A 24,318-nucleotide genomic window follows, 5' to 3' on the forward strand; every position below is an offset into this window, starting at 1 on the left:
CCAAGGCCACGAGCCCAGCAGCAAGTGAGGTTAGCCCCTGTGTGTGTCTCGAAACCCATGTAAGGCCAGATGGTGCACGTTCTTCTTTCTGCCATGTAAAACCTCTGGATTGATGGCACGGATGGCAGATCACAGCACAAAGGGAGATCAAACCAACCTGCTTCCTATTCGCTCTTTTCAGACAATAGAGGCAGCAAGAACAAAGCTGAAATCAAAGCACAGCACGGGAAGAGTTCAGCCCCTTTTGCAAAAACTCAGGTATTTCCAGGGATGGAGTGTTACTGGGTGGAAGGTCCTTAAAACTTCTTAGAGCCCAACATTTTGGTTAGGGAAGTGAACATTCAACAGAATCCTGCAGCCTTATCTAATTGTCTGAGCTGCTGCGTGACATCCTCTGCAGAACAGTGGTTAGCTGGAGCCACCTTCCTGCCTGCCTATTAAAAGCTGTCCTAGCGAGCTGAGGAAACATTAAAGTCCACCTCCATACACAGCTTCTCCTCTTGCAACAATCAGCAGCAGCACCAGAATCCAGCAGTTATCCAGGTCAGCTTGAATTTACACTAACATAGGAAGGACTATTTTTCAGAATAATGCCTGATTTTCCCCTCATTAAACAGATATTTCAGCAGATGAGACAACTGAACTTACAGAAGGCACGAACTGCATGACCTGGGCCAGTTTGGAAGTCACCTGCATTCCAGATCACTCAGGTCCACCAGACTGACAGCCCGCTCAGTCCACGCGAACGTTGCCTCCTTCTTGGTTCCACTGTGGACCTAAGGAGGAAAACCAAAAACCAAAACCTGAGGTTAGGCTATCTGCCAATTTGGTCTGCCTGCAGCATCACTGGCTACCAGCCCATCAAATATTCCAAGGCAGAAAAGCTCCTCAGTCACTGACTGCAGATACTCGCTGCCTTCCCAGCAGACAGGCTTTGCAAACGTTTATTCCAAGAACCATATGGACTGCAGCTTACCCAGACCAACCAGGGTAAAGAAGATTCATATCTGCATGCTGCTGTTCTTGCTCTACTGATGTCATCATGCTGAAGTTTCCTGGAAAACCGCTCAGTATCCAACAAGATGAAGCCAAGTTACCAGCTTCAGCTCTTCAAACCATACTACACATCGAGGGAGAACACAATATATTAGATAATAAACATTAGGCAAAAAGCAGAACAACAGAAATCTGATAAATAGTTCGGGGAAAGAGCTGGCATCTTAGTGACCTTTACAGCAATGCACAAGCAGTGTGCTGTCTCTCCAGCCAACACAGGAACGGAGTCTTTTGTGCCACCAGATTGACCCAAGCTCTTGGATCAGATGCCAGCGTACAGATCTCACCTCTGCCAACTGCTAAACCCTCCCAGCCCAGGGAGCCCAACCGGGAGATGTTCCAAGCCACCAAAACCCCTCGTTAGCTGAGCATCGTGTGCTGCTGCCTGCCCGTCAGGCGACTTTGATGTAATTGGATTTTCTGTTCTCTGTGAATATTTTAGAAATTGTCAAGTCCAAGTCTCAGGATGTGGGCTTTTTTCCCCTCTTTTTCCTCTAGACAAGCATTCTGAGGCTCACTGTGCTCTAAAACAGACAGCTGACAGCTAAAAAGAAGCAAGTTGAAGTGATCAAAGGTAAAATTTCAGAATCCGAGGTCACTGTTTCCTGCCAGGCCACGCACTGGTTAAATATAATGTAGCCAGGACACAAGCAGGACAGCCAGTTCAGCAGATGTCATCTATTGTCCTTTAAGAAACGGTACTGCCTGTGAAGGGACAGATGTACAAAACCCAATCCTTTTTAAAACCTGTCTGTCAGGAATTATACTGCTGTTGGTAGATCCCCAAACCATCTGCATGCATCAACGTTTTGATAAGCAGACAGAGAAAGAAGGAAGAGGAAACTGATCTCCAAACTTACAAAGCGCTTTGCCTCTCCCGGGAGCTGGTTGGGTGCAGGGAAGCTGTTTGAAATGGAGGCTTTTACAATGTAAACATCTGTCAGTGACCCGCCATGGTGAAAGCTTCCCCTGCACATTCCATATAGAGTATTAAACAGCCATTAGCATTAATGTTAGCTAAGTATGCGCAAGGCTCGAGACAGCAAGTGAAAACATAGATCATTCCTTCTGTTTTGCTGTCATCAACAGCAATCGATGTGGACTAGCCAAATAGTCTTGCTTAATACAAAGATATTGGACATTGTTACAGTGAAATCCCCCACATGAACAGTTTATTTTTCACCGAGCTGTGTTTGCACCAGAATACACCCTTCTTTTTCTGCACCCAAACACCCAGCTCTGTGTACTCTCTGCCTCCTCCTGACCAGCTTCCAAATGACATCTTAACCAGTCTGCCAGTTCTGAAAACAAGCAGAACTGCAGGAGCAGCAGCAGCTGCCCAGTTCTCTCCCTTTCCACACCACCACACCATTATTCTTCCTATCTTGTCATCCTTCCCTCCAAGATCTGGTCACTGGACCGTCACAAACCTGTTAATTATCAGCAGGGCCTTAGGCAAAGCTCCTACACAGCAATTCAACAGCAACACAGTTCCCAGCCCCCTCCTCCTCAATATCCTTGAACCAAGCAGCCTTTTGTGGGGCCACAAAGCAAGCAGATAAAAAGTAAAATTAAAAAAAAAAAAAAAAAAAACAGGATGGGAGAGGAGTGTGAATATTTCTGAGGGAATTTCAGGAATCTTGTTACAGGATTACTTTTCAAACCACTACCCAGGCAAAACGGGCAGTACAGGAACACGACTGCTAAGGGAGTAATTCCTTAAGCTCACACTGAATCCTTTCTATGAAGAAACTACTGCAAAAGTGACTGCAGTGTAATTGCTTTTTACTGGGTACTACATAAAGTTGTACCAATGTACTAAATTTAATCCCACCTAAGGCCACTAAATTTAAAACCCCTGGAGTCTGCATTAATTTAGATTATTTATTTATTTATTTATTTATATTTGGCTACAATATACCTGTGTAACTTGAAACCACAACAGTACAACGTAGCCTTTGAGATTTCCTTACAGCTGAGGTCTGAATGAAGAAATAGGGTTTGCTGGATAAAAAATATTCCTTGCCTCTATCTTCGACAGATCAGTTTCCACATCACTGAGCTTCTGAAAAGTAAGGATAGAAGAAAAGAATCACTACAAAAATAAAACAAAACAAAAAACCCAGGCCTAATAAGACAGTTATTGAAGAAAAAAAATCCCTAGTTAATCAAAAATCTCTCCATAATCAGCAGTAACAGAAAAGGAAAAAGCACCTCAATTAGAGAAAAACATTTATATTGGCCAGCAGTCCTCAGTTCTTTTCATTATCTCTGCTTCACAGTTCTTAGATTCTCAAGATCTGGAAATCAGAATTCTAAATACTGCCAGTATTTTAGTTATCAGCACATCATAGAAAGCACTGGCAAGTCGCTTGCTACAGAACATATATTATTTAGATAATTCCTAGCCACATCATTGATGCATGATACTTTTCGATTCCAGTAAATTAAGCCTTTTACCTCATCCCCAAGTCTATGTAAAGGCTTTAGATTTGAAGAAATCCCATCCCCTTATATCACTTCTGTATCTTGCCTATCATAAAGCAGGCAGGAATTAAGAACCTGTTAATGACATCTGTGATTTAAACGTCAAACAGCTGTCAGGATTTCAAGCAATCACTCTGTCCTTACCCAACCCAGAGACTAGCACTGGCAGATGTGTCAGTGCTGTAAAATACAACTGGATGGCAACAGCTTCTTGCCTCCCCTAAGAATTGCTTCACTTCTGGGAGCTTACATCACAGATTTGACACAGCCTGAACTTCAGGTTTTGGCTTTGTGATTTTTACTTCTAGCGTGCAGAGCACATGATTAATGGACAGAATGAGATCAACTACACAGAATTAGCTAATTGTTCCAGTCTCTAAACTAGAATACCAGTAACTAAATTTGAGTACAAGATTTCTGCAAAACCCAAGATCACATTCTAAAAGTAGAGCACTAATGAAGGCTCATTAATAGGCAAGAAAAACCCCTTTAGAATTCTCAAGCTAGTGCTAAGTACATCTATCTACATAATCTCAAATGCTTTGGCACATATGACATTTTAAAGTTCCTTATTCTCTACAATTAGAGACTACAAAAATAGTACAATTACTAGCAAAGACTACAAACAAGTGATATAATCCTAATACACCAGGTCCTTGCAGAAGCATTATTTACAGGTATCTTTTCACTGGAATTTTCACCTTCAATAAGGAGTAAAATTCTCAGAAAAATAAATCAGCAAGGATTTCATTCCATTTTGACAGCTATCTTAAGGTGTTCTTTGGTGTACCTAGACACTGTTTGCTTCACAGCATGCTCATTTATCTTGTAGTTTCACCTCTATCCTACAAGAGGTTATCAGGTTATCTACAAAAACACTACAGAACGATTTAGTAAAACTGTGGTTCTCAGCCTTCCTGTTCTATGCAAATGTTGTTTCACAAATGTTGTTTCACAAAAATGTGTAAGAGTAGTGGTTTCCACCTGTGATTAATGACTTATTTCAAGGAATCATTACAACAAAAAGGCCAAGCAGCTCACAAAATCTACATCATGTACCTCATATGCTTCTTTCATCAAAAATTAAATTTGCCTGTTCTTCAGTTTAATAACATTAAAAACTATATTCTTTCATCTACAATGGATGTTTGAAATAACAAAGCTAATGAACCTTCCTACTTTTCAGACATGGAATACAATTTGATGAAACCTTGAGTGTGAAGAAAACACAAGGGAGGTGAAAAAGAAAAAATGCTTTGAATTTGCTTGTACATGTATACTTTTTCCATCAGACAGCAATAATATAAACACTTAGGTTCTTCATTAAAGAAAAAAAAGGGTTTCAGGCCTCTCATACACCAGAATGCAATTAACTAAGTGTTCACTAACTGAAACACAGCCATTTGGTGAATTTATTTAATTAAGGAGCAGTCACAGTTCATGCCAATTCAATCACCAAGATAGCAGCGTTCTGTTCTTTTCTGTTCTTCCCATATATTCTTCAATTAAGCATAACTCAGCTTGATATTTTGGAAAGTCTAAAGCCCCTAGAATTCCAGAGAGAACACATACCCAGATGTTTTTTTGTTTTTTTTTTTTTTTTTTTTAATGGATAAACTATTAGACTCCCTTTATAAGATGTGACATAAAAAAGCATTTTCAAAATAGACTACGATAGGAGTAACTGCCTAGTCTCTTTGTTGTGCATTTTTCTAATTCATGTAGTGCATATTACAGAGGAAAAGAAATTTTACCCTTATCTGCATTGTACTTCTACAATTAGGGGGAAGCTTGTTTTCCATCTCATGTATTTGTAGCAAACAGGCATTTTTCCTCCAGCTGATACTCAGAACTACTTTTTAGTCTTGTAATAAAGTCTGTCTGCTCCAGCATAGCTGTGGTAACAGAATAAATACAAAAGGAATTAAATTGTCAAGATAAAAAGATGTTTTCGTAAGACTACGGAAATCAGAGCTATAAGAAAAGTAAGAGCACAAAGTAATTCCTCCTCCCACACACCAAGCCCACAGAATTGAGTTTCTGGATTACACGACAAAGCTCACCCTGGAAGAGATGATGCTGAGGAGAGAAAGTTGAGAATCTGTAATCAAAGCAATGTAACTTGGCTTCAAAAGGTGATGGAAAACACAAGAATTCAAACGTTATCTCCCAAGAACAGGAAGTATCTAAACATGGCAAAAGCAAGACAATACATACTTGTATAATTTTATCATTTTTACAGTAATGCATATGGAAAGGGATGAATTCTTTTTATATCATTTTAATTGTCATTGCTGTATGCTGAATGTGAAGTGCTTTGAGTCACTGATGAAAAACCATTTAGTAACATTCTGAAATAAAACTAAAGAGCATTTAAAAATAAATGTTAATGTACAGACTTTATGTGATTACAGAGTTCAGTAAGGATTGGGCAAACTGCCGTAATTCTCCACCACTGGTACAATTCCGTACACACAGAAATCGGTCAACTACAAAAATGTCCTCTAAGACAAAGCCGAGTGGCGTATCAAACGTCTCCTTTACAGCACACAGAAGATAAAAAGACATGCCTTATAAAAAGACAAATTAATTCAACAAACACAGCAAGAGAAAAGTGCTGCTTTCAGCCACACCAAAGCAACTCCTCCAGACTTCAACAGGAGTGTGAGCCCAAAAGGTAGCATACAAACAAGGGAACATACAAACCTTTTTCACAAAGGAATACAAACCGCTGTATTTACAAATCAATCAAGCACACTTAGCCCTGAACACAATTTAGACAGTTCTCATCATAACCAATAGGCTTATTATGCACTTTAGATTCTATAATGCTTCTAGTTTTAGCAGGGATTTTTTGAAATTAAAAGTTGCAAATAACCTTCAGTACAGTTAATCCCTTATACTTAATAAATAAGAAGCATCAAGAATCTTCATGGCATTGAGATGCATAGAACTATAAATGGTTTCAGAGTCTATAAAAAAAAAAAAAAAGTCTTCTGTTACTGCAAAAAAAATAGCTGAAGTTCTTCAAAGAAGAATGGCCCCGGTGGTATGTTCATGTGCCAAAACAAGCCTCAGTAAAAGAGGCCATCACTGCATGCCAAACCACTGTTCTTGATCTGCCCACTGGGCTGCTTCACTGTCACTGCCTTCCAAGTCCCCCTCTTCTCCACTTCCCTCCATATCGTCCACATCTTCTTCCTGGGTTGCATCTGTTGGGCTTTCCTCTTTTTCCATTTTCTGCATTCCTTCTAGTGACTTCTGATCGTTTGGATCCAAACTGAGGGAAAAGAAAGGAAAAGAAAGCATTGACTTAAAACTTAGTATTTTTTTTTTTGTATTTGTAATGCTATCATAGAAAAAAATCATCTTGTTTTGTGCACTTCCTGTTTAGCACCACCAAGAATTTCAAATTAGTAGATGCAGCTTCACCTCAGGCTGACAATAACACCAAGTATTACATCTCTATACAAAACCATTTTGAGCCTCACGAATGCACTTCTCTAAACATCACACTCTTTAAGGAAACTTAGTCAACTCCTTCAGACAACACTAATTATAAGAATTTGGAAGTAATAAAAATTTAAATGACTATGACTAAACGCATCATTTACAAGACAAAAATAGCTGATCCATTTACGCAACACGAGTTTATTGTGGATGTAATGTGCTAGATTTAAGCTAAGTTTAACTTTTTGAAATCGAAATATGTAACATTTAACATAACTTTATAAGATAACATTTAGGTTCTTTATTGAATCACCTATTTAAATTTACATAATAGCTCATGCTCATAGAGCACCTCCTATTCTAAAGGAACAGATCCTAAAGTTGCCAATTTAATAATAAATACAAAAATCCACGCCTTAATCTTTTCATCAGTAAAGGAGCTGTACGCCTGGTGACATGTTTACCGTTAATACCATCCCTAAATTTTGCACTTCTCAGTTCAAAGCCTTATGAGCAACTAATTCATTATCAGGTCATGTTGTGTTACGTTTCTGTTTTAAAGGAGAATGAGGTAGAGCTACCTCTGATGCATGCCCTCACCAATTAGTGACTCAATGCTCAACTTTTTACTTGGAGTTGATTATGGATTCTTATAAATACGCTGCAACCTTGGAGTCTCTGGGTTACCTTAGGGCAATACTGTACTGGTCCATCGCTTCCTGGTATTCGTTGACAGCTACAAGAAAGTCTCCAAGTATTCGATGCAGAACACAGTCACTCTGATTAGCCAGCGCGTTCCTCAGCAAAGCAATTCCATCTTCATACTTTTGTTCTCTACCTGTTTATTTGCAAAACTACAGTTTTAATTAATAGTTTAGACGGATCTATAAAAGTCAGAGTGTGCAGTAAAAGCCATCAAAACACAAAACTATTTTTTCCCCTCAGAAGTGACAGCATGAAGGATAGTAGTAATATACTTTTTGTAAGCAGTAACTGCTACACTCATGACTACGTATACTTTGAAGTCAAAACATTTTGCCTGCAATTGTTTTAAGTGCTGCAATGCCAGTTGCAAGATGCAATTAATTCTTGTCCTTTTCCCTTCAGAATAGAACTGACAACCCCCTGGGCTGCAGCATCACCATCACATTCCTCGCATTGATGAGGCTGCATAATACTATAAAACATAATTAATGTTGTAAGTAAGTTGACGTGGAAAAAGTGAACTTACTAAGAAGTTCTGCTTTCTTTACCACAGCTTTAATGTAATCAGGTCTTTGTGTCAGTGCTTTGTCCAATAACGTTTTTGCTTTTTCCTGTGTGACTGGGTCTTCAAGACAGACTGTTGCTAACAAAGTGAGGGTCTGCGCGTTTGCTCCCAGAGTTTTATACACATTATTTGCCATAACCATAGCTTCTCGGATACTGTTAGATGCTAGATAACATTCGATGAGACCTGATGATGAAAAAGGAAAACATTTTAACATTACTTTTAACTCTGCAAGAAAATCCATATTCCTCTGAAAATGTATCTTTATATCTTTTCTTAACTACTTGCCATATAAACTTGTTCCTATTTAGGAGACAGTATGACAAAATGAAGTTCCCAGTGCAACTAACTACACAGTTCACATCATCATCTGAAACTGATTTTCCCAAAACACCCAAGTCTCTTTATAGCCAGATTAAAGAATTTAAAAACAAACATCTTTTTTGAAAATCGTTCTTATAAATACACATGTTCTCTATTATTCTCATATTATTATTCTCATCTAACCACTTTTCACAGAAATGTATAGTTTTGGGGGTAATAATAATGTACTTACTAGAAAGTCAGCCTGAGAAAAAAAAAAAAAGAATTCCTGTCTATTTTCTTGTTTGATAACAACAATAATCATCACCACCACATCAACGCTATCTTTCAATAGCTTCACTTCACTCACCTTCATAGCAATCCAGCCTGCAAGGTGCAAGACGTATCGCTTCACGGAAGTGTATAATTGCTTCCTGTACCCGGCCCATGTTCCTAAGAGCAGCTCCTTTCAGCAACAGAGCTTGAACGCTATTACTATTAAGCTGGATAGCTTTGGCTCCTAAATATAAGGCACGGGAGTATCGTTTACTATAGAAACTATGACACCTACGGAAAGACAAGATGGATTGTAAACACATACTGCCTGCACTCATTCACTGAGGCTTACAAGAGAGAGGGGAAAAAAAGATTACAAGCAACTGTTGAGCTTCTTGGATTTCAAGTTAAAAATAACATGTTCAGGTAAAAACAAACTTCTTTTCAAAAGCTAAAAAAAAAAAAAAACAAGCAAAAATCAATATGAATATTAACCATTATAGTTATTTAATATATCATTACTACTGAACAGGTATAGTAACTCAAAGAGGTTTGGACTTACTGAAAACAACCAAAATAGGTATTTATTACTAGCTAGTTACCCCAAAACCAGAACACAAAGGTTAGAAAAGCACCCTCTGTACAAAAAAAGCTGAATCCACTCTATCAGCTGTAATCCACCTCATGCAGCAAATCAAGAGGGTCAGGGTAAGAAAGGAAAGAGAACATCTTACCCAGACACCACCCAGGGTTCTGCATGCTGATCAGAAATATTGAAGAGACGGCAGCCCAAGTTCTCCACATCCTCCAGCCGACCTTCCCGTGCCAATAAATAACCATATACATCCATTCCTGAAGCGAAACGTTTGAAGGTCAGGCATCAAGAAACGGAAAACTCATTCACAACAAGAAATAATAAAAGCAAACTTCTTAATTAAATTATTTTTAATATATGCTTCTTTGGCAAACCACATAAATGGCTATGCTACCTTTTAATTTTAAATAACTGGCAACACAAACACCTACTCTGACCTGTGCAAGTACCAGCAACTGGTCAGTGTACACAGTTTTGGAGTGTAAATTCTGAATTGAAAGCCAGGTAAAGCAATATTCAATATTCTACTGAATGTTTGTTTGCATGTATCTGCCACTCTAATGTTACTCACCAGATCATTACACTAAGTAAACTTTTTTTTTTTTTTTTTTAGGATTTACTCACCTTTTATTAGGTAAGGATCCAGCATTTGTGCTTGTTCAAATTTTAGAATAGAGTTTTTATTATCTCCAGCTCTGAAATACAGGTCTGCTAAGCTCCCCAGTAAATCTACATTATCCCGCAGCAATGACTTTTTCTCTAAAGAGCTTTAAGAGAAAAGAAATAGCTGTTATTTATACAATGTCATTTTAATATAACTATACATAAATATAAAATATAATTTGATTACATCATGCTCTTTCAACTCTTACCAAATGGTATTGATTGCTCTCGTGTTATCTCCAGTATGCACAAAAGCATATGCCTTGATCCACACTGAAAGCCAGTCCAAGTTAGGAATACTCTGAATTACATTCATTGTCATAGAGGCCACTTCCGCACCTTTCACCGACAGTGAGAGCAAACCTATTCAGAAAGATACAAAAATGAATCAATTAAGTCAACATAAACAACATTAAATACAAATTAACTGTCTGAAGACCAGAAACTCCATCCCCTGACAAGCACAAAGAAGCAGTTTGTCACAATGTTCTTTATAATTTCCATAACGCATTCAAATTACAGTGAATTACCTAGTCCTAAATATAATTCAAATTATAACACTTTTTAGTGCTGAAGTACTTACAGTATGGAGAAACCTACCTAGTATGGCATCAAGTGCTAACGGGCACTGTCTCAGTACTTCTTTGTAGCTTGTAACGGAGGAGCGTTCTTGACCTGCTTTCTTGTACAGATTTGCCAGCATCATGTTGATCTGCAAGGAACACAAATGGCAGTAGTGTCAGGTACAAGAAAGAAGAAATCCTCACTAAGAAAAGGTCACAACTTTGCCTTCAAACATGCTCCCTCCCTCCTGTTCTGGGCAGAAGTTATAATTGCCAGCTTTTTTTCTGAGATCATTATAACATACTATATACTATAAAATTAAAATTGATTATTCTGAGTCCTAATATAAAATTTATATTCTTCTGTATTGACATAATACATCTTGAAATCTCAGTATTTTGCACATATGATGTCAAAAAATGGGCAAACATTTACATATGATGTCAAGAAGGACCTGTATATTCTTTGCATTAACTTTCAGTGCACATCTCTGATCAGATTGAGTTGATGCCTTTATCTTTTAGCCTTTATGACATAACAGAGCCAGAAGGCACAGACTCAACATATTTAGCACCTCAGTCCACAATGGGATCTAAATATTTAGCATTATCTAAACTGTTATTAAGAAGGATGGAGAGAACTGGAAAGACGGAGCATTGGCCTTCATTTTATTTGCCAAAGTCTTCATCCTTTCAAGCATCTTGTGTTGCTCAAACTCTACAATAAGAAATGACGTGCAACTCCTTATACATTCTGGGCTCAGGAACATATTAAAACACTTGCTGAACTTTAATAATCATAGTTTAGCAAGTTCAACTGACTGCCTAGGCTACAAGTGTCTTCCCTTCAGCTCCAGCTGGTGACAGCACACCTTTCCTGTTCAGTGATATACAGCTTTTCCATGGAGGTTAGGACTCTGCCCAGCTACATCCACAAAATAAAGTACGGTACATTAAACCTGTACTTGGCTCTCACTTTTCGAGCCCCACCTCAAAACCAGAGCAAATTATTTGGTTATCTCGCACTCACTCGCTAACTTGCTGTAACTCAACAGTTTACAATCATATGAACTTTTTTCCTGGTAGAAGTGACACGCGTTTGTTGAGAGTAACCATGCTTTCCCCTATGAAAACTACTCACGACTACATCCAAGAAAGAATGGACAATGGATGGATAATACAGATTTCAAGCTCTATTATAGTCAAAGAGTACGTTGCTTTACTGGCCTAAGGATTAGAAATACACTGACCAAGGACTTGTGACAAACATCTGCCAGAACAAACCTTTGGGGTTCTCTGTCTGGAAGGAATCCCATCCAGAATAGCAATGGCATCTTTATCTTGCTTCAGCATTGTGTAGCATTCAGCCATTTTATATTTCACTTCAATTTCAGACGGTAAACACTGAAATAAAACACAAACATTAAAGCACATTAGAGTCACATAAAAAACGTAAGTAATATCTCCTCATTAAACGTTTACAGCATGTTAGAAAAGTCTAGTGCAAGAAAGTTAAAAATGCAACTGACTGTTGGTTCTCATGTCTTCAAAAAGCATGAATTGCATGTATAAAAAAACTCATGTTCCAAGACCACATTAAGGTTTTCATTAGAAAACAGGTTTATTTGACATGATAAATCCATAATTTAACACTACATCATTAAATGAGTAACATTAACTGGACAGAGCGGTGGTGATCATTTTATGCAGCACATTAGTCAGTTTTTAAATACCTGGCTTTGGGGGGTTGATGCAGCATTCCCAGTAGAAGGTCTTACTTTTGAAGTTTTACTTAAAGCCTTTTTCTGCTGCAAGGCCATCGTGTACTTACTGACAGCATTTCTATACTCCTTATCATGGAAAAGAGAATCCGCGTGATATACGAGGAGTTGGTATTTCTGAGATGGTGAAAACAGTTCCCTAGGAAAAAAACGCAAACAGACTGAGTTCAGCTAAGAGCCAAAGGGATTCCAAAGCATGTGAAGCTTGCTTTGTCTGCCTTCAACTCCCAGCTGCTGATGCTCCCTTGCTGCACTGGCAGGGCCCCTGGGTAACAGGTACAACCCCTCACAACGATGAACTGTGAGGATTTCAGAAGGGGATCGCGGCGTTAATTACTACCTCAAACAACTCTTTGGGGAGTTAGGGAGAGCCCTAACACTGAGCCCTCCTCCTCCTCGCCTGCTGCCCCCAGGCTCCCCGCGGGCCTCCCCCTCAGCCGCCGGCGGGAGGGCCACTCACGGGTTGTTGCCGCTCATCGTCAGGAGAAGCCCGCTGAGGAGCCGCACGTTCGAGTGGAGCCCGGCGGAGGCCATCTCCCGGACGTGCTCCACCACGCTCATGACGGCGGCGGCGGGAGGGCACGACAAGGAGAAACGGGGCCGGGAAGGGACCGAAAAGGGACCGAAAAGAGAACGGGAGGGGACTCGGAGGGGACTGGGGCCGCCGCCGCCGCTCCAAAATGGCGCCGTCGCAGGCCCCTCACACGACACCGCCTCCGCCGCTGCCCTGACAGGCGCTTGGCGGGGCAGCCCGCGGGCGGGGCCAAGGCCCCCCGATAGCTCCGCCCGCGCAGCGCTGCCTTCCCTCAGTCGGCTGAGGGGCGGGCGGGGGACGGGAAAAGGGAGGTTTGCCTCAGGCTGGGTACTGTGTTATACGGGGCTGGAAGAGGACTTCCCCAGCTCAGCAGTGTTTTGTGTAAAAAGATTTAGATTCTGTGTTTGCAGAGCTCTTAAACCTAGCTGTTTTTCTCTCAAAACCGAATTTTCTCCCCAAACTTCATTAGCTGTTGGCTGTGGCAGCTAAGTGTGACAGAGGTCTTGGAGGTAGCAGAGGTTCTGCCTTTAAAAATAGACATCTGAGAAGAAAGACCCTTTAAAATCCAGGTTTCTTCTGGGACACAAGCAGAAGAAATGCTTTAACTTGTGCCACCATTAACTATGAGGCATGAACTGCCTCTCACAGGGGTTGACCTCCCACAGCAATAAAATAAAACAGACGTGTTGGGATTTTTTTACCAATCCCTTTTCTACTGTGAAAGGGAGTAAAACGTGTAAAATATAAAACATGAGTATTCCACAAGCATTGCTGCCACCAACAGCAGGAGGAGCTGTCAGCTCAAGGAGCTCTCAGTAACTGCGCCAAGCAGCCCAATGTTAAGGAACACAAAGTGTGTTGGTGCTGTATGGTGGCAATGAAACAAGCATTGCCACAATGTTTTGCCATTTACTGCAATTTTCTGTCTAGAAAATAAAACAAACTTACATTTGCAGATCTTCAGGAAGCCATCAGATTGATCAAAATAATTTTTGCTACTATCACGCTCATTGTTTGTCCAAATCTGCCATCACAAAGGCAGCTTTGGACTAAGTTGTGTGTAATCTGCCTGCATTACTCTTTGAAGATGTTTTAGTACAAGGAAGCACTGCTCTGAAGAAGATTTAAATAATCAGGACATTGCTGGAGACCACAGCCCCTGCATTAATCCTGTTTACAATACAAATGATTCACTTCTGATTACTTTACCATTACACAATAATGATGGCTTTTTCACCAAAATTTTGATTTTATTTCTTTGAAAGCTATCCATAAGACATAAAGCAGTTATCACATTAATTACAAGCTAAGTTTATTGAAAAAAGGTAAAAATCACTGTACTTTAACACGTGATACTGAGACTCTAGCCAGCAGAGCAATTACATACGCCCCCAGGCACACACATTTCTCCTGTTTAAACAAAAGCCCTGTTTTAAATGCTAGCTGTAGCCACTGATAATAAAGCAGCCTGCATCTGAAACAGCACATTAGAAATCTTTTATTAAGCACCAGCTTAATATTTGCTTACAGTACTCAATGATCTTTTTGCTTTAACTTCCTTTTACCTCTCATTGATTATTTTTTCTTCGTAAGCACTTAATTCTTCCTTGGTACAAAACATACCCCAAAAAAAAAAAAAAAAAAAAGAGAGACAAAATCCTTTACACGTGTTCCTGTGGAAATGCTTAATGTTGCTACTTTGCCTCTTCACTGCCCAGGACCTGAGAGACTCTTGTTCATGAATTGTCTCTTCACGAAGCAGATCCACCACTGCAGAAGAAAGTACGAAATAAGAAAATATGCAAAAGCAGTTTCAATGCAATAAATGAAATAGTGACTTCCAAGTACTCTACCACTGACAAATAACAAATGTTAAGGCTCCAATTTTGCATGTACAGTTTTCCCTATTGGTTTCTATTGGAATTTAGGAAAACAAGATGACAGGAGTGGATCCAATGAGTTATAAAACAGGGCTGCAGACTCTGAATTAAGGTAAGACATTCTCCTTTCTACTATTTCAATACTATTTTTGCCATTATTCTGTATATGCTATCTCTTTCAATATATTTAGTCCAGTATAATAATGAACAAAGGGATGCATCAGAAGGCTATGCCTTTGAAACTAAATTAGCCTAACTACTTTCAGTATTAAAAACAGTCATATTTGCACATGAAACATATGACCAAGAGGTAATTCGTGTATTGATAGGCTATTTTTTTAATCTGGGTATGAGGCAAAATGGTTTACTTCAAGGAAGGTATCAGATCAGAACCACCCAAGAAGATAAACAGCATTTCTCATGCCTGTAAATTTCTGAAAACCTGGAATCTTTAGCCAATGCATGTAATGCAAAACCTGGAATCCAAAGCATGTAATACTTTGAAGAACTGAATGAGACACCACTTACTACTACCCTGCTTTTAAAAGTTGCCAAAATCGTCATTTGCTGTCTTACAATATTACAGATGAAATGTATTGAAAACTTTCAGTCTGATAGCCATATAAAGTCAGGGAAGTCTGCTCCAAAGTTACGCACCCCTGATCTTTTACCCCATCACCTCACTTCTCTGAAAAAACAAGCAAGCCTCTCATTAAATCTGTGTTGATCACAGCAAAGCCTTACCTTACTAGGCTTGTCACTCTGAGGATCAAATACTTTTTCACAAAGCCGAAGACCGGTTTCTTGCCTGAGCTGCTGCAAGTAGGCTCTCATCACCTCTGAAACACAACACAAGCACAAAATAACACCAAGTGAAATTGAATTTATCATGAAAGCATCGGACATCAATGCCTACAGCAGAAACTGTGAGTTTTCACACCTTTCAGCTTGCTGGCTGGCTGAGTTGGTTCGTTCAATATACAGCCACACTTGGGATTTTTATATTTAATTTTATATAATGTTAATATAATTTTATATAATTATAAAATCAGAAAAAAGGATCATCCAAACCATTCTTTTCTCTTTGGTACCTTTGCCCACAACTGGGGACTTCCTCTTTTCTCAGTGCAGAAGTTGTTTTGGGCTCTGTTACAGAATTTATCTAGCAATTATGTTGATGCAAAAGCCTCAGACCACTATTGCTCTGTTCTGTTGGATTTATGGACCCAGGGAAGTTTTTGAGCCCCTGAGGTCAGAAAATCCAGCTCATGCAGCCCGCAGAAGACAGAGCTACAGATTCAGAAGCTTCAGTTTTCAGGGTCACTTTTCTAGTCATAGTCCCAAAAATGCAGCTGGTAAAGTATGGGCCAAAGGAAGCCTTCAGAGTTCTTGGTTTATTCTTACCTTCCTCCTGCTTGTTGGTAGGTTTGGCATAAATGGCATTAAGTGGAAAGCCCGGTTCCCCAGGGATTGGGAAGTTAGTGATTCCTAGCGTGTACATCTCCTTTTCTCCTTGGCCTTTGGAGTTACACTGGAAGAACCAGGCAAACAATTGATTAAAACTTACAAACAAAAGCCTTAGACTCAAATATTTTACCAGTCACTAAAAGACTCATCAAAATTAGCATCACAACATCTCCTTGGAGATCCACAGCCTCAAGTATTTGTGGCTCTGACAACTGGGACTGTGGTGAGCAGTGTTAGTTGTGCCCCTAGGAGGAGAACATCAGCAAATATTCTTGAGTACAATCCCAGAACAGACTGTTTCCCTGCTTACCTTTTGCAGCTTTTTCAAGCACTCAGAAATGTAGAGAGTTATGTAGATCAGTGTTCTGTCGGCCTCATTCTGCAAAATAAGAGCACACAGAGTCCAGACACTGTTAGACTACAGGATGTTTTATGGAACTGGTAAAAGTTTGAAACAGGAGGAATTAATTCAAACCATTTGTGGTAACTTCCTCATCAAAAAGGAACTTGTAATTCACGACATTTATCCAATTAAAAAAAAAATAAGTGGGAGGAAGGGGAGGTTTTGTTATCTAATAGAACTATTTAACATGAAAAGAAATGTATATCTGTACCACCAAATATCCAAGTCTTACTGTATACACAGTATCACAAAAAAAATTACCTTAATTTCATAATTTTTGAAGAAAACATTGGCTTTGAAGTAGTAGATGGCTTCGTCTATAATATCTACATCCTTAGCTTAAAAAGAAAAAAGAAAACCAAAGTTAAACAGTGTACCAGTGCACCACATTTGATCATAACTTTTGTTCACTGAATTAGATAAACAATGATTCTTCCAAAAGCAAAATAATTCAAAAAAATGCAGAAAACAGGGCTACACTATAGTCTTTGCTACATGGAAGACTGGTGAACTCAGACCATAATATTTAAGTTTCCTACTCTAACAGGAGTTTTAAGTCCTTTTTCCTCCTTCCACCATGACTTCTCACTTCACAAAGGGCAGCAGTTCGGCAGTTCCCCAGTTTCCTACCCGCTGAGTAACTTGAGTGTTCAGTGTTGGGATGCCCCAAACTAAAGTTTTGGTTTTTTGCTACCCTACAGTGCTGCCTTTCTTCCTCATCATCATTCGGCTTCTGAGCAGCCAAGCATCCTCAGCCTCTGCCCCAAAATGCGAGTTCTCTGCAGTTAAACCTCTGCTTCCTCTGACATCAGAGGGTTTGCACCACTACGTCCTCCTCAGAGCCTGCTGACAAGCACACTGAGACACTGGAGGAAGTGTAAAGATAGTAACGGTAGGCTTCATTTCAATTACTAAAGTAACCAAATTACCCAGAGCTGTTCCAGATAACTATTGTATAATAATTTTCTATGGCTTGTAACACTTCAGTATCTGAAAACATCACCTACAAAGCAGTCCATTTCTAAGCCACAACTCCTCACTGTTACTAGGTCTGGTCTGGGACAAACTGAAATGACTACGAACAATACGCAAAGGGGCTTTCAGACATAAACTTACTTTCCCGGGGCGCTGGGCCTTTGAACTGGCTTCTGATGGGTAACAGCGCCATGTTCCCAACTAGCTTGGTATCAGAGTCCATTAAAGTTGAGTGGTAAGCCTACAGACAGGGGAGAAGACTTGTTATTAATGCCACTGAAAATGGGCATTTTGGCATCCACCTGGCAGTGCAGACTGATCACAGCTCTCTCCTGTATCCTCACCAAAGTCAGTTTTGTTGGTTAGCTGTGCTTCCAGCAACCTTTCCTTGCAGAAACAACTTATTTTTTCTAACTGGGCCCATATCTTAACACCATTCTGGTGACGACCAACACCCTAACCACCATTTCTGTTAGCAGTGATGGAAGAGAGGACAAAATTGGTCCAGCCAACCTGTGTGTGCTGCTCCAGCCCTGGGCTGCCTGAACCCAAGTAGCAGGGGGAGCAGCCCTGCACTGGGGCATGGCACAGGTCACGAAATTGGTCATTAAACGAGTTAGTTCTCCATCGTTAGAAAGGGATTTTGTTCCACGTCTAGCTAATAATAGATGATAATTACTAAAATTAGGCTTATCGCATACATGCTCAAGAAGATTTCTGTGTGCTACAACAGGTGTAAGCGGGGTAAAAAAAAAACAACCCTCTGAATATACCACTTCCTACAAAATTGGCTTTGACCAGGTGACCATTTAAGAAGCCTTCCCCACCCCACAGCCCTGCCTTTGCGGGGCCGTGGCAGGCTGCTGCCCTCTAGGCGGGGGGGGAGGAAGAAGAAAGAGGAAGATGAAGGCTCAGGCCTTGCAGCAGCCTCCCACCGACACCAACCCCCTCCAAAGCGCCAGCCTCCAGCGGCTACGGCCCCATTCCCCCCTCAACCCCGGCCCCATTCCCTTTTCACCCCCAGCCCCACAGCCGAGCCCCGGCCCCACAGCGCCCGCCCGCGCCCGGCCTCCCGGGCCCCTCACCGGCATCTCGGAGGGCAGGGGGCGGCTCGGCGGGGCCGAGCGGGTGGATGGCAAGGATGGGTTCCCAGCAAAAACCTTCCTCTTCCTCTTCCTCGGCCTCCGGGGCTGCAGGAAATGAGGCAGCAGGGCGGTGCGAGCAGGGGAAGCCGCAGCCTGCGCCGCCCCGAGAGGCGCCGCTCCCGGCCGGGGAAGGAGCTGAGGTGGGGATAGGGGTGAGGCAGGACGGAGCCAGCCCCAGCGGGGTGGGTTTTGGGGTGAGGTGTTTGAAAAGGCCCAGGTTCGTCTGGTACTAGCGACCCACAGCCCTCCCTGGGAGCCAGGGTGTCTAATTTCCCCCCTAAATGACTCGTTGTGTGATTCAGGCAGGAAAAACGATGGGAATTTGAAGCTGAAGGGCTTGGACTTCTTTCCATGCTCCATGAGCAGGACACGGTCAGAAGGATGCCCCAGCCCCGCTGCATGGGGCTGGGAGCAGCCTTGGGACTGTGAGGATCCTTTCTGCCCAGACCACTCCCTGATTGTATGACTCAGCCCTAGGATGTGCCAGGCTGGAGGTGAGCTAAATCAGCAAAATTTAATTCAGCCGTATCAGGCCCCGACGTGATGGGGTTAAGGATTAATCCCAGACAGGCATCAAGACATCCACATCATGACGTTAACCTACCCTGTAACTATTAAAAAATGACTTGTTTTTTTGGCTCCATGTTTCAAAGTTCTGAAGAACTGCAACTTGGCTGATGTTCATGCTTTGTGGGAACAGACTTAATTTTTAATACACAAACCATATATCCCATATAGTGAGAGGTGTCATGCCTATACAGAGGCATCCACTGAATTTAAGCATTACATAACCATGAGACCTTTATGGAAAATATTTTAATTCAAGGACTCCATGAGCAAAACTCATTCCTTAGGGTTAAGGAAAAGGCAAGGCTGAAAGATACTTGGACATGAGCAGCAGAAAAACATCCTCCAATTCAGCTGAAAGTAGCTTAATAAATAATAAATTGGACTAATGCATTTTGGGAGAAGAAATAAAAACAAAATAAAATTGAAACATTTAAGAGAATCCAGGAACTTTCTGTACTTATAAAAGAATTAAAACCAACAATATAGTTCATAATATTCTGTCATATAAACTGACATATAGCCCACTTCTCAGTAGAAATGTTAGTTATCTTACAGATAAAACATCAAATATATTTGTACAGCAGTGGATTTTTCATTGTTTTAAACACACAGGCAAGGTATTTTCTTCCTCTTTCTGAGCATCTGTTTTTCACTCATTTACGTGATCTTGAAAATACTCATCCACAAGAGCAGATTTATCTTCTTCATTTTCCTGCCAGAAAGAAAACAAAAAAGGTAAAACCTGACTTTTTCCTAGTGGCTGTTTTACATTGTCTGTTCTGTGATGCTTTATTTTAGAAACCACAACAGAACAACGTCTAATATTGTTCCATAAAACAAATTGCAAAACTTTCTGAAAAGCTGTTTCTAGAGGTAGGAAAATGTATAGATCAAAATCTAAATGCAGGTATTTTGCATGTTCAGAGAGTACAAAACCAAATTAAAAGCATTATAGAAGCACTGGACTTGTTCCTTATGAGTTTTGAGCTGAGTAATAAAATTAGACAAACCCTGGATCTGATTTTAACCCAGTGGTCTTCTATCATGTATTTTACATGATAGATGTATGAGAGACACAGATGAGGAATAGCTTTGCAACATGAGATATTGATGCAGCAGTTTTTAGGGGAGTTTGAACAAACATGCAGGAAAAGATCTTGGTGATCTTAATGGCCCTTTCTGACCTTTAAAGGTTAAAATTCTATTATTTTTGAAATTAAAGCATTACTTTCAACACAACCATTTGAACGGTACTTGCACAAGCAAGACAGTATTAAAGAATCTCATTTTTGTAACTGTAAACGAAGATGATATAAGCATTGTCACTAAAAGACTAAACATGGCTTCCTTTGAACCATACGAAGGCAATCATTTATTAACAAGGCAAAGAACACATTTATATTATGACTTGTATTAAGGAGCCCTTTTAGTTTTCATCTTATCATCAGAAGCACCTTACCTTTGGTTCTTTAAATTCAAGATCCTCTCCATACTGAATGGTAAGGTCTATGTGCTGCAGAACTATGTTTATACTTTCCTCATCAGAGCGATCAAAAGGTAGAAATCGAACCATACCATAATCATCGATCTAGAGAAAGGATTCAAAAGACATGAGAAGGAATATGCACTAAGTCTCCTCACAGCACTCTAAACCACCGCCTTAAACTACGCTTGTATTTTTGTAGTCCAGAGTGCTAAAGGCATTTGAAGAAAAACTGCAAACCAATGGTAGTTCCCAAATCAGAATATACGTACCAATCCACATATGGATTTAGTCAGTTTTTTGAACATTTTGCTTTTCAATAGGTTTGTAGAATCTTCAATCATAGAATACATATCCGGATCTAAGTACCTAGCAGAAACACTCATCATTAGCACTGATCTACAGAATACGTGAGTCACTATGCTTTTAGTCAGCTACCACAGCCAGCTATGATTCTGTGATCTGAATGAACTAACTTAGTATCATGGCAACTTATAAGCCCTGTTAAATATAGTTTTTGTAAATATTTTAATATTTCAGATTATGATTTCTAGTAGAAAAAAGTGTTGGCGTTTTTACTTTTCTTTTTGCTACTATACTTCTATACTTAAGAAAGCTTTGAGAAGGACCACAGGGAATACTATTTTTTCGAATTGTAGTACAAATGTAAAATTAACACTGAGGTAATTCAGTATGTTCAGTACAAAAACAAGTTAGGATCACCTTTAGTTTAGGTTTTCAAGGAAGTGCAGTATCCCAGAATGTCATTCAGAATGATGCAAGTTATTCAAGATATTTTTTTACAGAAAAATCTAGAGGTATGTACACACATGGAACTAACTTTTTGACTTTGACTAAACTGTAAACATCCTATCCAGGCATTTAAAGACCACGTTTGATGCAGAACAAATCCATCTTTTGCCATTCCAAAAAGACCGTATTTTACATGGACTGAATTCTGAGTGAAATATACCACAAAGTATCACACTACAGAGCAAGTAATATTTTGGAACTTACTTTTCTATTTCCTTCTTAGCTTTCTTGCTCAACAAATCCATTTTAGTCATGATGTTAATCTGTGGAATCTCTAAAGAGATCATTGCACTGAGTGCTGCCAGAATTCCAGAAATAAACTGAAGAAATATGAAAAATAACATGGTTAAGTACCAAAAAACACAAAACCGTCAAGCATGACACAATCTACCATACAGCAAGCCCAGCTAATGAATACGTGAAACATGGGCACGAGGCCAAGTGGGGAAGTCATTATCTCTGTTGGAAAAGGGAGGTGACAAGGCTCCTGTCTGCCAGCTGTTTCCAGAGCTTTAAATCTGGATCTGTCACAGAAAAAGACATTAACAAAACTCAAAGCCCTTCTCGGGATTCTTATTGCTGGCTTAGGGAAGGGTCATGCTCTCTCTCCAGATCTGAGAAGGCTCTCATAGAATCACAGGACAATTTAGGCTGGAAGGAACTTTTAGAGGTTATCTGGGCCCTACCAACACTCAAAGCAGAGCTAACTTCTCAGTCACATTAGGTTGCTCTGGGCTTTTTTCCACCGAAGTTTTGAACAACTCCACAAACTTCCATTACGCAGCCTCTCTATGCCCCTGCTCCCTCCTGACCATTCTCACAGTGCAGGTTATTTCCTTTACATCCAGCTGGAACTTTCCTTTTTACAACCTTTATCTGAGACAGCTAATGACAGAAATCAGATCTCCCTTTTTAGTATTCTTTCCTTCAGCCTAAACTCAGCTCCCTAAATCAATCAGATTCCTTGTTGTACATCAATATGAACTTTTACAATTGTTTACAAGATTTCAAATGGGTACCTTAAAAGATTCCACCATAAATTGAGAGTCAACGAGAAACACTCCACAGACACGGAATTCCCACTGCTGAAGCTGCTCCACCAGCTGTTTCATCACTGGCAAATGTGTATATAGTTCGATCTGACCTAAGACACATTTGGAATATTAATATGCAGAAATGTAAAGATAACAGAAACATTTCAAAGTTATCGGTTATAGAAACATGGGCATTATACTTAGTATGAATGATAGCTGATAAAGAAAGCCCAATCTTTCATACAACTGTGCCTGTATTTGGAAGGAATTGTACTGGCAAAGTGGAAATGAATTAAGAACTTTGTTTTCCTTCCTTAACCTCCATTTAGCATTAGCATTGCCATAGTCTTCTCATGCTACATGCTGCTAGCAAAAGTCAGTGCTGTCACCCAAATTAGAATGGAGACAAGTTCACTTCTGAAGCATCTGGAAGCGACTCTGACAACTGTTAATAATACAAAAATACATGAAAAGGAGGCTGAACAAAGACCTCATCGATCTCTACAACTATCTGAAAAGGTGGCAGTGAGGAGGGTGTCAGTGTCTTTTCTCAGGTGACAAGCAATAGGACACAAGTTGCAGCAGGGGAGGTTTAGATTAGATGTCAGGAAGAATTTCTTCATGGAAAGGGTGGTTAGGCATTGGCCAAGGGAAGCGGTGGAGGTATTTAAGAGATGTGTGGATGTGCTGCTTAGGGACATGGTTTAGTCACGGACTTGTCAGTGTTAGGTGATGGTTAGACTTGATGATCTTATGGGTCTTCTCCAACCTAAATGATTCTGTGATTCTATGACCAGCACAGAAATCATCTTGAAAACATTATGCTGCGCACAAAGCACGACACCAACACAGGAATTGTTCACCTGGGCAGTCGAACAGTATGTAGTCATCCTCCACGTGCCCTAGGCTCTCCTCCAGCCAGTTGAAGTTGTTGGCGAAGTACTCCATGCAGAACACCAGCCCCCCGTTGGGGCCAAACCGCAGGGAATCGTCCTCCATAACATCATCCACCTCGATCAGCTCGCGGATATCTGCAAGGGCATCAGGTACACACGGCGCGTCTGTGGGGGGGGTTCCCCAGCCCACCACCCCCCCGGCCCCCTCAGGAACCCCCCCCAGTCCCCTCAGCAACCCAGTTTTCCCCTCAGGAACCCCTCCTTTCCCCTCACCTGCCATCACGGGGTACCCGAACAGCTCCGCCGCCGGGTCCAGGTTGACCACCTGCACGGCTCTGCCCAGCGCCTCGCAGTGCTGCACCATGGCGGCGCAGTAGGTGCTCTGCAAGGCACAGGCGAGCCGTCAGCGCCCTCCTCACGCTTCCCATCCCGTCACCACACCGACCCTCGCCCCCCCCCCCCCCCCACCTCTCCCCATTACCCCCCCCGTCCCTCCTCACCTTCCCGCTGCCCGCCGGGCCCATCACCAGCTGCGCGTAGCGCGGCATGGCGGCGGCCCGGAGCTAGCGGGAGGATGGGGGGGGGGAAAAAAGCTCCGCGAAGCGGCCCCGCTCGGTCTCTCCGCCTCCCCGTAGCCGGCTCCGGTCGCCTCACGGAGCGGCTCCGCCCCGAG

The 24,318-nt window shown here is 40.9% G+C and overlaps 3 protein-coding genes and 1 long non-coding RNA gene across 6 annotated transcripts; all 4 read right to left on the bottom strand.

The window, feature by feature from the left end:
• Positions 1 to 677: 677 nt before the first annotated feature.
• Positions 678 to 1,999, bottom strand: LOC309884811. The gene is made up of 3 exons (XR_014318698.1): positions 1,344 to 1,999; positions 977 to 1,120; positions 678 to 776 (listed from the first exon to the last, which is right to left on the bottom strand). It is a non-coding gene; the product is annotated as an uncharacterized lncRNA (long non-coding RNA).
• Positions 2,000 to 2,778: 779 nt separating this feature from the next.
• Positions 2,779 to 13,156, bottom strand: ANAPC7 (anaphase promoting complex subunit 7). 3 transcript variants are annotated; one of them, XR_014318665.1, is made up of 12 exons: positions 12,905 to 13,156; positions 12,397 to 12,583; positions 11,948 to 12,067; positions 10,701 to 10,812; positions 10,310 to 10,463; positions 10,062 to 10,204; positions 9,577 to 9,694; positions 8,937 to 9,133; positions 8,225 to 8,449; positions 7,681 to 7,831; positions 5,298 to 6,823; positions 2,779 to 3,121 (listed from the first exon to the last, which is right to left on the bottom strand). XR_014318665.1 is itself a non-coding variant. In XM_082773917.1 (11 exons), exons 1-11 carry the CDS (start codon positions 13,003 to 13,005, stop codon positions 6,634 to 6,636), a joined length of 1,698 nt encoding a protein of 565 aa, XP_082630043.1. In that variant the 5' UTR covers positions 13,006 to 13,156; the 3' UTR covers positions 4,554 to 6,633. The 3 variants fall into 3 exon arrangements, 1 of the variants encoding a protein (XP_082630043.1); XR_014318666.1 differs by lacking the exon at positions 2,779 to 3,121 and having other exon boundaries at positions 4,555 to 5,438; positions 5,607 to 6,823; XM_082773917.1 differs by lacking the exon at positions 2,779 to 3,121 and having other exon boundaries at positions 4,554 to 6,823.
• Positions 13,157 to 14,210: 1,054 nt separating this feature from the next.
• On the bottom strand, positions 14,211 to 18,938 carry ARPC3 (actin related protein 2/3 complex subunit 3). The gene is made up of 7 exons (XM_082774206.1): positions 18,790 to 18,938; positions 17,846 to 17,945; positions 16,991 to 17,067; positions 16,637 to 16,705; positions 16,264 to 16,390; positions 15,604 to 15,698; positions 14,211 to 14,749 (listed from the first exon to the last, which is right to left on the bottom strand). The coding sequence occupies exons 1-7, from the start codon at positions 18,793 to 18,795 to the stop codon at positions 14,687 to 14,689; spliced, it is 537 nt and encodes a 178-aa protein (XP_082630332.1). The 5' UTR covers positions 18,796 to 18,938; the 3' UTR covers positions 14,211 to 14,686.
• Positions 18,939 to 19,620: 682 nt separating this feature from the next.
• Positions 19,621 to 24,302, bottom strand: GPN3 (GPN-loop GTPase 3). The gene is made up of 8 exons (XM_082773990.1): positions 24,146 to 24,302; positions 23,919 to 24,027; positions 23,613 to 23,780; positions 22,735 to 22,859; positions 21,920 to 22,035; positions 21,175 to 21,271; positions 20,879 to 21,007; positions 19,621 to 20,131 (listed from the first exon to the last, which is right to left on the bottom strand). The coding sequence occupies exons 1-8, from the start codon at positions 24,191 to 24,193 to the stop codon at positions 20,069 to 20,071; spliced, it is 855 nt and encodes a 284-aa protein (XP_082630116.1). The 5' UTR covers positions 24,194 to 24,302; the 3' UTR covers positions 19,621 to 20,068.
• Positions 24,303 to 24,318: the final 16 nt, after the last annotated feature.

This window comes from Aythya marila (assembly GCF_965140915.1).
Source record: "Aythya marila genome assembly, chromosome: 17".
Classification (NCBI taxonomy): domain Eukaryota; kingdom Metazoa; phylum Chordata; class Aves; order Anseriformes; family Anatidae; genus Aythya; species Aythya marila.

Excerpts from the sequence above, each read along its gene's own strand:
- ANAPC7 (XM_082773917.1), bottom strand. The coding sequence starts at position 13,005 with ATGAGCGTGGTGGAGCACGTCCGGGAGATGGCCTCCGCCGGGCTCCAC. Across the intron at positions 12,584-12,904 it reads ACGATGAGCGGCAACAACCC|GGAACTGTTTTCACCATCTC; the intron begins GTGAGTGGCCCT and ends TTTTTTTCCTAG. Across the intron at positions 10,813-11,947 it reads CCAGACAGAGAACCCCAAAG|ATCAACATGATGCTGGCAAA; the intron begins GTTTGTTCTGGC and ends TGTTCCTTGCAG.
- ARPC3 (XM_082774206.1), bottom strand. Across the intron at positions 16,391-16,636 it reads GCTTGAAAAAGCTGCAAAAG|TGTAACTCCAAAGGCCAAGG; the intron begins GTAAGCAGGGAA and ends TGGTTCTTCCAG. Across the intron at positions 15,699-16,263 it reads TACCAACAAGCAGGAGGAAG|AGGTGATGAGAGCCTACTTG; the intron begins GTAAGAATAAAC and ends GTTGTGTTTCAG.
- GPN3 (XM_082773990.1), bottom strand. The coding sequence starts at position 24,193 with ATGCCGCGCTACGCGCAGCTGGTGATGGGCCCGGCGGGCAGCGGGAAG. Across the intron at positions 22,860-23,612 it reads CATACTGTTCGACTGCCCAG|GTCAGATCGAACTATATACA; the intron begins GTGAACAATTCC and ends AATGTGTCTTAG. Across the intron at positions 22,036-22,734 it reads TTATGGTGGAATCTTTTAAG|TTTATTTCTGGAATTCTGGC; the intron begins GTACCCATTTGA and ends ATATTTCTTCAG.